Source organism: Phragmites australis, chromosome 18 (genome assembly GCF_958298935.1).
Source record: "Phragmites australis chromosome 18, lpPhrAust1.1, whole genome shotgun sequence".
In the NCBI taxonomy this organism is placed as follows: Eukaryota; Viridiplantae; Streptophyta; class Magnoliopsida; order Poales; family Poaceae; genus Phragmites; species Phragmites australis.
This window is the reverse complement of record NC_084938.1, coordinates 26,094,313-26,108,845: the sequence shown is the minus strand read 5'-3', so window position 1 is coordinate 26,108,845 and position 14,533 is coordinate 26,094,313. Positions and strand designations below refer to the sequence as shown.

Below are 14,533 nucleotides of genomic sequence, written 5' to 3'. Positions count from 1 at the left end.
AATCAAAAGACTTGATTGATTAAAACTACTGAGGCAAGAGCAAACAAACGCCTTGCATGATATGCTAGAGAGCTATATTCTATATTCTATATTGTACTTTGTTCTTTCAAACATCAGGGCGCAGTACAAGGATGATGGAAGAGTAGCTGAGCATAGGGTAGAGGTTGGAGTTGAGGAAATGAGAGAACTGGTGGATGGTTAGAGCGTGATCTGGTAGGTCATCGGTGAGGAAGTCATATGGTGCTTGCTTGCCTGTGTCCACCACCAGCTCCCATCGGTACCCTGGGCGCTCTGGAAGTCCAACAACCACTGGCAGGTGACTGGTGTTGAAGGCCACATAGATCTCGCATTTTGTTTCATCCTTCTGTGGTCATAAATACATGAAAAATAATTTGTAACTTTAGAAATGTATCTCCTCACTTTACTTTATGGTAGTTCGTAGAAATGATTCTTTGAATAATTTTGGTGATGCGTGAGTGTGTTATGTTTACCATGGAGCAGGCAACGAATCGGCTTGCCTCCGACCAGTCAGGCTTCCCAGGCTGATGACCGTGCCATTGCAACCGTTCTGCTGTTGGGAAGTCCTCAAGGCCAAGAGACTCACATTCTCTGTAGTTGACATCAAGAGAACATGAATAGGCAATATGAGCGACGTAAACTGTCATTTAGCAAACAGAGGCATCATCATTGGTTACGCGTAGAAATTATTCAGTGGAAAGAGTATTTACCTTCGGAATTTGGTCATGAGGCGGCAAAATCTGTACAAGTCGGAGGATTGTTCTTCCTTTTTATCCCAACGGAAATAATTGACCTGCACAACTAGCATAACGAGATGAAGGATTGCAAGAATGTAAAGGAAATTGAGTGGAAAAATACATGATCACATTGAACTGACATAGTGGTCATGGCAGTATGTATTGTTGTTCCCTTCCTTTGTATGGCCATATTCATCGCCCATGTAGAACATTGGAACTCCCTAAAGATTGGGAAAACAAAAACAATTTAGAAGGTACGAAATACTGCAGAAAGTGGAGTTAAAGCTTCAACCTTGGCAGATTAGCATGTAAGAGTAAAAACTGTGAGCTCAGCACCACTTCAACCTTACTCCTAGATTAGCATCTAGGAGTAAAAACTGAAATCTTTGCAGACAAATGATGTACAGGGGCAAATTCAGGTCATATTAATTCCATTGAGTAGATGATGACGTTTCAGATCCAACATTATCAATTATTTCTGTTTCAGTAACCATAAGTTTACTATGTACAAAGGCATCCGGTTGAATACTCAATACAGCATTGCATAATCTTTTGAAAAACACAGTTCTTGTAGTAATTAGTGACATAACCTAGTAACCCTTTTATTAGGTGGCGAAGTACCACAAGGATTGAACCATTGACAGACTTTCCTTGCAAACACAAGCTATTACAGATATTGCACAATAATTCTTACTTGAGAAACCATAAGACAAACAAAGAAATTGCGCATTTGCCTCTTCCTCAATCTTCTGACTGACAGGCTTGCGAATTCTCCTTCCTGCATTGTTCACATGAAATTGTAAATGTGTGCTACTACAGGATAATTCTGTGTATACTTGCCACATAAATTTAGCTGGAAGCAAGATACATTGTTTTAAATAATTCACATAGCACAGGTCTGCACCCTGCAGGGAGGTAGTTCATCAAATTCTAGTGATTCTCCGCATATGTTTTCTCAGTAGTATCAATGACTAGCCTGTGCCAATCTTTAGCTCTAACACATTTACTGCTCATGTACAATACAAAAGGTTGGCCAACTAAAAGGCAACATGTCCAACGGTTGAGTGTAGCGGAGATGCGCATACTGAGATGGATGTGTGGCCACACAAAAAAGGATCGGGTTCGGAATGAGGACATACGTGATAGAGTTGGTGTAGCACCAATTGAAGAGAAGCTTGTCCAACATCGTTTGAGATGGTTTGGGCATATACAGCGCAGGCCCTCAGAAGCGCCTGTACATAGCGGAAGAATAAAGCGTGCGGATAATGTCAAGAGAGGTCGAGGTAGACCAAACTTGACATGGGAGGAGTCTGTAAAGAGGGATCTGAAAGACTGGAATATCACCAAAGAACTAGCCATGGACAGGGGTGCGTGGAAGTTAGCTATCCACGTACCAGAGCCATGACTAGACTTGCAAGATCTTATGGGTTTCATCTCTAGCCTACCCCAACTTGTTTGGGACTGAAAGGCTTTGTTGTTGTTGTTGTTGTTGTACAATACAAAAGGTGAGTTGTCTCTAGGAATGCAGGTGTACAAACCATAACATGTGACAGGCAAAACCATTATAATACTGATGGCTTAGCCATGGAGAAAAGCATCACAAGGTCATTTGCCAGACATTTGACAAGAGATAAACAAGTTGCAAGAGACACAAAAGCATATGAGATATCAGAATTACCTCCCCACAATTCCAGCTAAAATTATGATTTTCCCCATCTCTGTTGTCCTCACCATTAGACAAGTTGTACTTGTTATTGTATGTCACCAAATCAGCCAGTGTAAATCCATCATGTGCACATACAAAGTTAACACTGTGCCAAGGCTTCCTCCCCCCTGCCTGATTAATAAAAAGTATGCAACTGTGAATACCACGCTATTATTCGTATACAAATAATGCGCCACCTATTTGTATACAAAACATGCATTACTACTTCCAAGAAGAGCAAAAATTAAAGAAAACTTGCAGTAACAAAGCGAAGTATTCAGCAGTTTATTATTGACGTTTGCCTCAAATATAAATAAAGCTGGCATTACATTATTTCATTTTTTTAATACAATCTTTTCAAAAGGCTTCTAGTACGGCCCCATATATGAAATTTACTGTTGCTTCTTCTCATCCAGAAAAAAAGTATATTTGTAGAAATTTTCAATGGCTTGGCTTGCAAATGTCCACTAGATACGAAAGAAAAGGCATGCCATCTTTCACTTGCAGGTTGGATGTTAAAGGTTATACTAATACATATAATGCGGAACTTGTGTTATACTTCTAGGCTGAAATGTATCAATTGTCATATTATGTTATTTGTGTATATACCTGTACCACCACCCAGTACTTTTAAAAGAATCTGTTCAGATTATGTAGCACTGTTCTCACTGATGGGTATTCATGTTACATACCTGGTATAACTGTGGACTTCCACATAGACATTCAGCAAAAGCACCAGCAAATCCATCTGTGCCTTTGATGAACTGACGCACAGTATCACGATACTGAGGAAAGAACAATGCAAATCAGTACTTTGGTGAAAAAAATAACTATAGAGAAGGAATGGGAAATTTGTCAGATGTTGGTTTAGTTGAAGATGGATGCAAAAGATCATGTGTTCATTCTCAAAACTTCATCAGCATCATTCCCTGATAAAAACAATGCACACTTACCTGATGTTTTTCAGTAAGGCTGTTATTTGAAACATGCATTTCAACAGTCCATTCTTATGTTATATTTCTTATATGTTTACAAATACATTTTCTTTTCATTTGAAATTTCAGTCCAACAAATGCTGAATTATTTAGGTGTCGTTTGGCCAGCTAGGCTTTTCTGCCAGACCCGGAGAAAATGGTAAAAAAAAAAAAAAGGGTTCTGAATTCCTAAGCATATAATGCTCGGGCTCTTTGGAGCCAGCTCTCTAGAGTGCAAAACAAACTATGAGATTGAAGCATCCAATTCGAGGCTCAGCTTCTTTGGAGCCAGCTTCTTCAAGCGAAGCCAGAGCTTGGCCAAACAGGCCCTCAAAGTCTGTTTGCTACTTGGGCCTGAATGTGGGTTTTGGTTGCATCCATACTCTATCGGTTTATCCTAATTACCATGCTAAATTACTGATTTGACCGTAGAAAAAACTAACTGTAAGTGTTTTTAGATCCCTGCAACTTTTGGTGGGAGAGCATAGAAGCACTTCTCTATTTAATATGTCCCAATTGAAACTTATATTTGGTATTTGATGAGACACCATTTGGTCTTTTGCAAAGTAGCAAACGGACTTTTAATTAGCTGAAAGTATACGGTTCTTACCTTCCGTTGAAACTTATATTTGGTATTTGACGAGACATCATTTGTTCTTTTAGCAAAGTAGCAAACAGACTTTTAATTAGCTGAAAGTATACAGTTCTTACCTTCCCGTTCCACTCTGACCAAATGTTCCAGTGAGGAAAATGGCCTACTTGATAGAGGCCTCCTGCATCCCATGCTTCAGCAATGAGCTATAATTGCAATGGGGGAAGTAGTGAGAGGAACTCCCAAGGAAACAATAATATGTTAAGGTTGTCAACTACTATATATTCTGCATATTTAACAGTCGGTCTGTTTCATGCAGAAATGAAGACACCTAATGATTACCCATAAGCATCAAACAGGAGGTAACAGCAATTAGTTATAGTTACACAGAAAATGTACCCATCTTCAATACTGCTAGATGGATTCTTATCTTTAGTATGTGTAGATAGATAACACATATAAAATACAACAGCTACCTTGACACCTCCAAGAATCGGGTCGTTGCTAATCATGTCAACTAGTGGTGGGGCAACAAGAGGAGTCCCTGTTGTAATCATGTCACCTTCTATTGGACTTCCATACACATTAACTGGATCCCATAGACTGGGGGAAAAAGGTTAACTTAAGAAATGTCTCCAAAGGCAAAATACAATGAAAGTATATGAATGTCATCTTACCCGCATCCTCTGGTCATTATAGATGCAAGGTCAAAACGAAAACCATCAACATGCATTTCTGTTACCCAGTATCTGCAACATCAAACTTAGTCAGTAGTGCATAAATGTTTGCCATCACAAGAATATAGTTTAAACACCAATACGCAATGCACCAATATCTGTTCAAAGATTATTATTTATGTATTCACATCCAAAAAATAGTGAGATTATATAGCTTGTTTCCCTGTTTTATTGGAATATAAGAAATTCAAAATGTTTATATATTCAGGCAGCAAAGCATCAACACAGCTAACTTTCTTTCAAATTACAATATGCTAATGACCGGAGTGTGTTCCCTCAAAAAACTTGCAACTTCCAGTAGAATGACAAGCAGCGCAAGGAAATTAAGAACGATTTAATGCAAGTTAAATTTATAATTGTACCTCAAGCAATCTACAATAAATTCACGGACTACCGGATGATTACAATTGAAGGTATTTCCACAACCAGAATAATTATAAAACTCTCCCTGCACAAAAAAATGCCTATGAAAGAATTACAAAATAAAAGTATACTCCATGAACCCATGAAAGAATAATTACAAGACGAGCAATGTTTCTCACCTTAGGTGCAAGCATGTAGTACGTACTATTATCTATACCCCTAAATGATAATATCGGACCCTTCTCGTTACCCTCAGCTGTATGATTGAAGACAACATCCATGATCACCTAACAATAACATATCTTCATGTCAAAAATGATATGTTGAAAAGGAAGCAGCTACTAGGTAAGCGTTGAGTCAAGAATTTAAATCAACTTGGTCACCTCAATTCCCCGTTTATGAGCCTCTCTTACAAAAGTTTTAAATTCATTTATGGCATCATGCCCATAGTTGCTTACGCCACCTGACGAATACCTTGTCAATTGGTGAGAAAAAGTTTATCGTAGAATATCCCCAGAAGTTCATCCTGATACAATCCAATGAGAAGAATATTGCCAATCATGATCATGTAAAAACACATATACATATAAACAGGAAGAGTAAGGGGCACAATTAGAGTCCACATTAGCGAGTCTGGAGGTGCAAAAGAAAAGGCAAAAGTATGCAATATAAAAGGGGCAAACGCCATATACAATCTTATTGAATAAATTATAAATGTTTGCTCTTCAGGGACAAAACTGCTGGAATGGAACTACTGGATTCAACTCCACATACTTGGAAGGGGAACTGAAGTACTCCAGCTCGTTGAACTCATGGCAGGGAATTAACTCTACACAATTCACTCCAAGGTCCTGTAGAGGGAGTTTTCCAAGATCAAATTTTTTCAGTCATTAACGCATAGATAAATGCCAAAAAACGGCCACAAGTGAGTTGACTCGTAAAGTTACTCGGTAAAGTGTTCAAGTGATAGTTGGCAAGCCAATGAACAACACATACACCAAATTTAATGAACAATATCAGAATGAAAAGTATTGCTCTTCAAAAATACATGTTTATGCCTTTATGGTGAAGTATTAGAAAAATGTTCCTTTGCAAAAGCAACACATATCTAACCAAATGTAAGTGAAGACCTTCTGAAAAGTCTTATTAGGCTGTTGGCAATTGTACCTTCAGATAGTTAAGCTTTGATACAGCACCAATGTAAGTTCCTGGATGTTCTATGTTGCTTGAATCATGCTTTGTGAATCCACGCAAGTGCATTTCATATATTACAAGGTCCTTCTGATGATATCTTAGGGGTAGATCACCTTGCCAATCAAACTGCAAATGCAAACATTTATCTTGTGAAATAAAATAACAAAGATAGCAATAAGAAGCAGTAGATGTTATTTCACTTCATTTCCAGTTGCAAACAGAAATTAAATTGATTAATACAATCAGTGGTCTTATCCTACATCAGCTAGCTCTTGTGCTTCTAATTAGTCAAACTTTTCAGCAACCAAATATATGCTTATATTTTTTCCAGTTATTTAATCATGGTTGTGTCAGACATGGTAGTACAAGGGGAGACAGGGGAAGAACTGAAAGGAAAACAAGAAACAAATGGGAAAGGATCTTAACATTCAGTAATTCAGGCATACCGTAGTATATGGAAGAGGGACCATGCCAGCCATTTGAGGCCAGCAATCGCCTCCAGGTGCCGGAACACCGTACTCACCTCGGCTTATAACTGCCTAGAGGAATTCCAAAAACATGTAGGTGAGTAAGCACCTGCCATTTAATTACTATCCTTGGTCACACCGACACAACTTGCAAGCTTATCAAAGTAAAGCCAATTAATGTGTCACCTTAGCATAAGGATCCACCACAACATTGGACACATCGTAGTACAGACCGCGCTCAGGGGCGAACACGCCATCAAACCTGTAGCCATAGAGCATGGTGTGCAGCTGCTCCCCTTGGATAAACACATGCCACACATTCCCCGTCCGGTTGAGCAGGGGATCAAGGGGAACCTCCTCAGTGACCCTATTCTGCACCATCCAAGCGACACAAAACTCAATTCAGCATCGAAACCAGGGATGCAACGAATCAAAATTGCAAACAGCATGCATTGCTAAATTCTACTCAGAGGAATGATGGAAAGCCCACCGCCTTGATATCGTCGGGCGTGAACAGGCACAACGCCGCGGCGGAAGCCCCGCCGGAGTAGACGGCGAAGTTGACCCCGCCGGCGAGCGCGGTGGCGCCCAGCGGCGCGGGCATTCCCGCGAGCACCTTGCACGTGCCGCCCAGCGCGTACCTCTCCACCTTCTCCTCCGCGTCCCCCTCCTCTTCGACCACCGCCTCCACCGCCGCGGCGCGGACCCCCACGACCCCGCTTCCCGCGTTGGGCCGCCGCCGTACGCCGCCGCGCGGGCCGTGCCACCGACACGGCCGGCGCCCAGCGGCCACGGCGAGCAACGGGCGCGCGGCGTAGAGGCAGGGGAGCTGCGCCATGGGGGAACCCGGTTCCAGCTTCTGTGAACTGATCGATCGGCTTCGTCGGTGAGAGGAGCGTGACGAGGTGGAGTGGTCTGTCCGCCACGTGGGGCTTCGCACTCGCCTCGGCTCCCGTGCGGAGCGTGGCCGCCCGCGTGCGGGTGTGCGCGATGGTGTGAGCCTGCGAGGGATCACGCTTTGCGCGCGGGCTCGCTCGCTGACATGGTGGGACAGCCGGTAGCGTCGCCTTTCGTGTTATCACAGTCTGACCGTCCACTTGGACCTGCCGCTGCGTGGGGCCGCATGCCGGGAAATCAGATATTTTTCGCTTTTTTCCTAAGGAAATCTCGATCGTGAACTAAGTACATAGGTATAAACATAAAGTGAATGTTATCTATTTGATTTCTATTTGAAGGCTAAGGTTGATTCTATCCTCTATTAAAAGAAAAATATATGTTGTTTATTTTCTTATTGAGTTTGTTTTTGTCATAGATTATGTAACAATTGGAAAAGAAAAGTTAACACGGTTACGTAAGCTTATGATATGTAGCGTGCTTCTATGGGAAACGGAATTTCTTTAAAAAGAAAAAAGACATAAAATTGTTGCACGGACATGTATGGGCCACCGTAAAAAACTACTTTTCAGAATATTTAAGGTGTCTTTTTATAGACGGTTTATATAATAAATCGTTTGAGTAGTTGACAAGAACCTCTTATGGTTTTAGATCACCTGTAAAAATAAATTTTCATATATAGGTGTTTACGACAGTCACATGTGATAATAGTTGATTTTAAGAGACGAACGACATAAGAAGTCATATGTGTAAAATGTTCATTCTAGAGGTGACTGTATAGGACAGTCGTCTATGGTAATTGTACAAGTTTTATAGGCGGACAATATAAGAAGCCACATGTGTAAAAGATCATTTACAGAAACGTTCCTTATGTGAATCGTCTCCGGAAGCAGGTCACATAATTCATAATTTTTTCAAACGAACCATATAGATTCCGACAAGATCTACAATTTTATAGTTGAAAACTTTTCATTTGAAATCATTCAAATCTTCAAATAATCATTTAAAGTTTTAGACGGAAGAGATGAAAATGTATCACTAGTACTTTTGTGGCGGGACGGTAAGAACGTATCGCGTAAGTTGAGAGATCTCAGGTTCGAGTGTCACGAACCGTACGTGCACGTATTTCGTGTGAAAAATTATATAACTTATGACAGCACGGCCACAGTGGTGCCTTATCGGGCCAAAAAAAATAGTTTTTTCAGGGCAATAACGTCAATTTGGAAACCGACTACTAGAAGCGGTCCGTTTAAAGAACCGTCTGTATAAATAGGAATTACCACTTGTGATTCATTAAATAAACCGTATCTAATAATCGGTTTTCACATAATCTCTTTTACATATATAAAAATCATCTATTTATACGAACCTTTAATCAGAAATAAGCCTTTGTAAATGAGTTACTAGCCGCTTCTAAAAACTGTTTGCGTAGTGTCGTCGTCTTGTTCAACCTTGTGATTACAGTGAAAAAGGATGAATTAAGATACTTAAAAATTTAAATTAAATTGTTTCTAAAAAATTTATAAGATAAATATATCTTAATTTATATTTAAACATGTTATAGGTTTATCTAGTATGTCTACTCTACCACTAAAGAGGATTGTAACCTACTCTAGCAAGGTAAATTGCAAGAATGTAAATATGAAAACGTAAATAAAGTAGAAAGGTAAACTCGGCATAAGAGATTTGTATCCTATGTTATCGATGATATGAATATCCCCTCTAGTCCACGTTGTAGCTCTACTAAGGATATACTCCCGATCGGCATCCGATCATGACTCTTGAGCCATCAAACCACCAAGATAAGGCCTCAAACTGGATAAGTCATCCAGCCACCAAAACAAGATCGCACCACTAGGCTCTTGTCGGTGACACAGGAATCGGGGGTCCCCGAGTCCCGAAGCCAGAACAGTAGAGTACCACGTGGCGCCCTCCCGCGGGGGTTATCTCCTCGAGGTACGAGAAGACCAAGTCCCAGGAGAGGGTGCTCGGGACCACGAACAGTGGTCCCCCAGTACCCAAGTTCCCCGATGACCCGAGAAGATCAAGTACCAGGAAGAGAGTGCTCGGGGTTGCGAACAGTGGCCTCCGAGCACTCAAGTCCCCCGATGACAAGAAAAGCCAAGTACCGGGAAGAGGGTGCTCGGGGCTGCGAACAGTGGCCCCCGAGCACCCGAGTCCCCCAAGGACTCAATGGAAGTCAGTTCCGGGAGAGAGTGCTCGGGGCCGTGAACAGTAGCCCCCCGAGCACTCAGATCACCAAGGACCCGATAGCCAGTTCCGGGAGAGAGTGCTCAGGACCGTGGACAGTGGCCCCCGAGTACTCGGTTCTCTGAGGGCCTGAGAAGTCCTTCGCCGGTGGCCCCCACAGAGACCTAGCGGTGAGGTGTCAGCTGGTGAGAGGCCCGATGCTGCATTTAAAAGGGCGCGTGGCCTGTCACTTCTAACTGCTCCCTCACGCTTGCTGTCAGACCTTGCCACGGCCTGGAAGGGAGGCGTGAGGACATTTAATGCACAGGTCCTATCGCGCGACATCCGGCACGCCTCGGGATAACATCGCGAAGCCCAAGACGCCCCGCCTGCCGCCCTGATGCTTCAGGCTTGCTCTGACCGGGCGGGCACACCGGGCTGCTCGGTGGTTGCCTGGTGGGCCCTCCCCGCGGCGCCCGTTGAAAAACGACATGATGACGAATAAGACCGAATGGGGACGCGTTTTCAACCCTCTCCGTCACCTCGTGCAGCAGCCCATGATGGTTGCTTTCTATTTATAGCGCCTTGGAACTTGTGCCACCCTTTCTGGGTACACTACCGCCCCGGCGGGTATAAAGGCGGGGCGAGCTCCCCGGAGAAGGAAGGACCAGTTCGGACCAGATCAAATCCTCGGCAACTGGCGACAAGCACAGAAGCTTAGATCGGTCGAAGAATAAGGAGCACGAAGCTCTAGACTAGACAAATATGCTTGTAACTCAGCAGATACTCAGAGAGACATTCTCAGAGCATTTATAGCATACACACAGGAATAGGGTGTTACGCTCAGTGCGGCCCGAACCTGTCTAAAAATCCCCTGAGTATTTACTCCTTCCTGCATCCGATCATTCCATTTCACATGCATCTCATTTACGCCCATTCATTTCACCCGCAAAACGGATTCAGAATTATCCCCCGGCCGAATCTCAAAGGGGGTCCCTCTGGATCCCCGCTTGAGGAGTTCACCCTCCGACAGCTCTCTTCCCGTTACTTACCGTCGTGATCACTTCGAAGCTTGAGCCACCAAGGCAAGGGTCTCCGCGTCCCCGTATATGTGTCTTGCTGTCGCTACACACCAAGTAGGAGGGTCAACAAGCTTGAGAAACTCTGGCTCAAGTTGTTGGCGAGTCTCTAAGACTTCAAGGCGCCGGCGTACCACTTAGTACAAGTTAGGATCACTTTTTGATCCACTCGCTAGGTAGCAATCACTTAGCAACACTTTCTTTGTGCCTATAATTACTAATCACTTACTAATCTTTTGCTTAATTACCTTAAATGATCACTTTAAGTATTTCGGTGGTTTAGATATCTTCTCAAGTCTTCTCTGTACTCTAGTTATATACCACACCTTCAAATGATCGAGTAAAGAGGTATTTATAGTCTCAAACCTGTCAACTAGCTATTTTCGTAACGGCTCAGAAAAACTATTAACACTGGATGATCCGGTGAGAACAGCAGTACTAACACCGGATTATCCGGTGAGTACAACCTCAAAAACTAGCCATTGTAAACTCTATTTAATGCATCTGTGAATACCGAACACTCCGTTATACCTTTAAATCTATCATTGGACCTTCTGGTGAGTTATCTTGAGCCATCCGAACCTTTGCAACATCTCTGTGTAAATTGTTCCAGTACAAGCATTCGGTGCACTTTTTCTTCACACTGGACTATCCAATCATTTGTTCTTCATCATTCAGCTCAGAAACGACTCTGCAAAAAATGCTCTGGTGTGTTATTCTTCCTCATCATCGGACTATCCGATTAGTTGGATTTTCTCTTCTTTTTCTTGAAAATGTTTCGGTAACTTTCTCTGTGATCACCAAATTATCCGATCAGTTTATCCATCTGCTTCAATAGCTACAGTCTCTCTAGTAGAAATGCTTTGATATGATCATCCAGTGCGCACAAGCTAATCACTGGACCATCCGATGGATTACTCTTCAGTATTCAATAGTTACAACTTTCTCTGTAGGAAATACTCTAGTGGGTGCAAACTTCTCTACACCGATCTATCCGGTGAGAAAAAAAATTTAAGACTTTTCTAATTCAATCAAACTCTATCCTGACTACTTTGGATTTTTAATGTATTGCACCTATAAAACCTAATAACGTATATACTTAATAAATAAATTAATCTCAATAACTTATATTATTATTAATCATTAAAATCACCGTTATTATTTAATAGTCATTTCTGTTAAAAACGTCTCATGCCCTTTGGTCTTTCGACATCGGCGTACGCCGACCCTGTGCTTCACAAGGCACCGCGCCGCGCGGCACCGGAGATGCTCGTCGGCCGTTGCCGCACCCCCACACGCGTGCATGCACGGTGCCGCGCCCGTGCGTGCGGGAAGAACGTGAGCCTGGGTCGTCATTTGGAGCAGTTACCTTGGGCCTGGATCAGCTGGACCTGCGATCTGGGACTGAACCCGTCCAGGCCGCGTGGCTCAGGGCTGTACGCGGCGTCGCTGCATACGAGCATGCCGGTCGTAGTGAGTCACGCATGCATTCAGTTATTCAGTACCGTGCGCTCATTCAGTACCGTGAGCTGTAGGTTTGGGTTCGAATGTTGGTGTTGGTTTGCGAATACCTAGTTTTATTCTTTTCTATTTTCTTTTTTTCTTTCTTTTGTAATGGCTATATGCATCAGCATTTCATTTGGTATAGAGTCTGGAACGATATTTTATTTCGAAATAAAACTTTCTTAGTTTACAAAAATTCAGTGCAACTTCGCCATTAATGGGGGAACCGAGCTGACATTCCCGCCGTAATCTGCAAGTGTGCAAGTAAGCACGCAGACTTCTTTTCAAGAGATCAGAGAATGTTCGAGCAGAGGTGGTGAATGGAATGCAGATGAGCGCTTGGCTCACTGGCAAGACGCAAGGGAGCATCTCCGCTGGTTCGAAGTTTGATTCTGGATCTGCACCTCTCCGTAAAAAGGTCTCCGGATAAAGGGGCCCTGTTTAAAAAAAAATGGTGAATGGAATGCAGTGATGTTTTACACTAGCTGAAAACGCCTTATCATTTTCTGCCCTTTCCAGAGCACTCCCTTTGAGGTCAGCAACCTGCTGCCTACTGGACTCGTCATCACTTGATTAAGAAGCTTGGGTCTCATTTGTTCATTAATGTAAAGGTGGCTTATAAAGTGTTCATGGTTTTATTAATCACTGCATGTGGACACTGACCTGGCCATTTTCATGTTGATAATGCAATGTTATGGCACGACGCTGCTTTTGTATGTTTCTCTTTTCCCCCTTAAATTATGCATTGACCTCTTATTTTGGCGCTGGACTTGGCCAGATATGCTGCTTAATTTTTCTACTTTTTCTTTGCTAGAAAACGACAGTGAACCTGTAAAATAACATTAAATGGCATATCCCTAAGTTGAGAGTGATTGCAAAGAAGAAAAATGATGTATCCTACCAGATCTCTAACTTTTCCCGAGAGTTATATTTTTAAGTGGCCGTCGGTTTATTTCTTTTGCTATACATTTCTTTTTATACTAGAAGTCTTATCGGGGATTCTAAGTCAGTAATGTTTTATCGGTGATTTGTATCCACCTTGGGGATATGTCCAATTTACACTATAAATATTATTGGACATTTGAGAAAGTTCTGAAGGAATGCGCTGGACCGACAACCACCCTCGAATAACCCTCGGAAAAAGTCAGAGATCTTGTGCACTGTTGACTTTTTAGTGAAAAGGTTTCCAAATTTACCATTCAGCTCGGGTTAAGCGTATTCGAAGCGCGCTCGTCAAATTCTACTTCTGTTACATCATTTTCCAACTTTGAGTAAGGATTTATTTGGTAGGGTTTTCTCTAATCCAAATTCTTCTATGCTAAGTGTTTATCTGAAAGAAGTGATTCTGTGGTTGAAAGTGATTCTCTAAAATAAAATATATGGAGAAAGTGATTCTGTGTGGGAACTGAATCAAGAAAATCTGCGTTTTTTTAGCTCCACGACTTCTAGTTTATTTCAGAGAATTACTTTCACAAATTCCACTCAATGAGTTAAAAGCTGAAAGCTGCTATTTGGTAGAGCTCCCCTAATTCCAGACGGGAAGCTACTCTGAAAGCTCTGCCAAACAGACCTTAATACCCGTTCTCTTTCTCTAACCTACTGGCTATTCTGATCGTAGTGAGTCTGTGATTGCATGACTGCAGGATGCAGAGATCCCCGAACTATCCCTGCATCCTCGCCCGGCTCTTCAGTTCTCTAATATGTTGATCTATCTGGGCCAATTTGAGGTCATGTTTATTTACCTTCTGGGTTTTAAATTGTGCATTGTAGAAGCTCACATTGAGTGATTTATAGATTGTACCATAATACATGCATATATTTGCAGAATTCACTTCTAAAATCTGACCATTTATTTGTAGAATCTACAATTCATAATAAAAAAAAATACACAATTAAGAGACAAATAAATAGGGCCCGAATTTGCACACATCACCCAACCAACTTGGCAGCATCCTTGCCACTTTGGCCATCAACAACTGCACGTCCGACCACGCCTGACCCTGAAACACACATAGAATTCCTTGGTTTCCATATACACCAAAGTGTAGCAGCACAGCACATATTCATGATTCTATTCTTC

The 14,533-nt window shown here is 42.1% G+C and overlaps 1 protein-coding gene across 1 annotated transcript; it reads right to left on the bottom strand.

Annotated features, from left to right (window-relative positions):
* Window positions 1-41: 41 nt before the first annotated feature.
* Window positions 42-7,789, bottom strand: LOC133899216 (isoamylase SU1, chloroplastic-like). Its single transcript, XM_062340189.1, is given in 19 exon segments — window positions 42-364; window positions 492-609; window positions 729-811; window positions 896-976; window positions 1,450-1,533; window positions 2,434-2,592; window positions 3,153-3,245; window positions 4,146-4,232; window positions 4,503-4,629; window positions 4,704-4,775; window positions 5,126-5,211; window positions 5,306-5,413; window positions 5,510-5,608; window positions 5,610-5,652; window positions 5,901-5,977; window positions 6,294-6,446; window positions 6,767-6,859; window positions 6,974-7,159; window positions 7,278-7,789. Coding segments are annotated over 19 exon segments (2,355 nt in total). The 5' UTR covers window positions 7,626-7,789; the 3' UTR covers window positions 42-106.
* Between the last annotated feature and the right edge of the window lie 6,744 nt (window positions 7,790-14,533).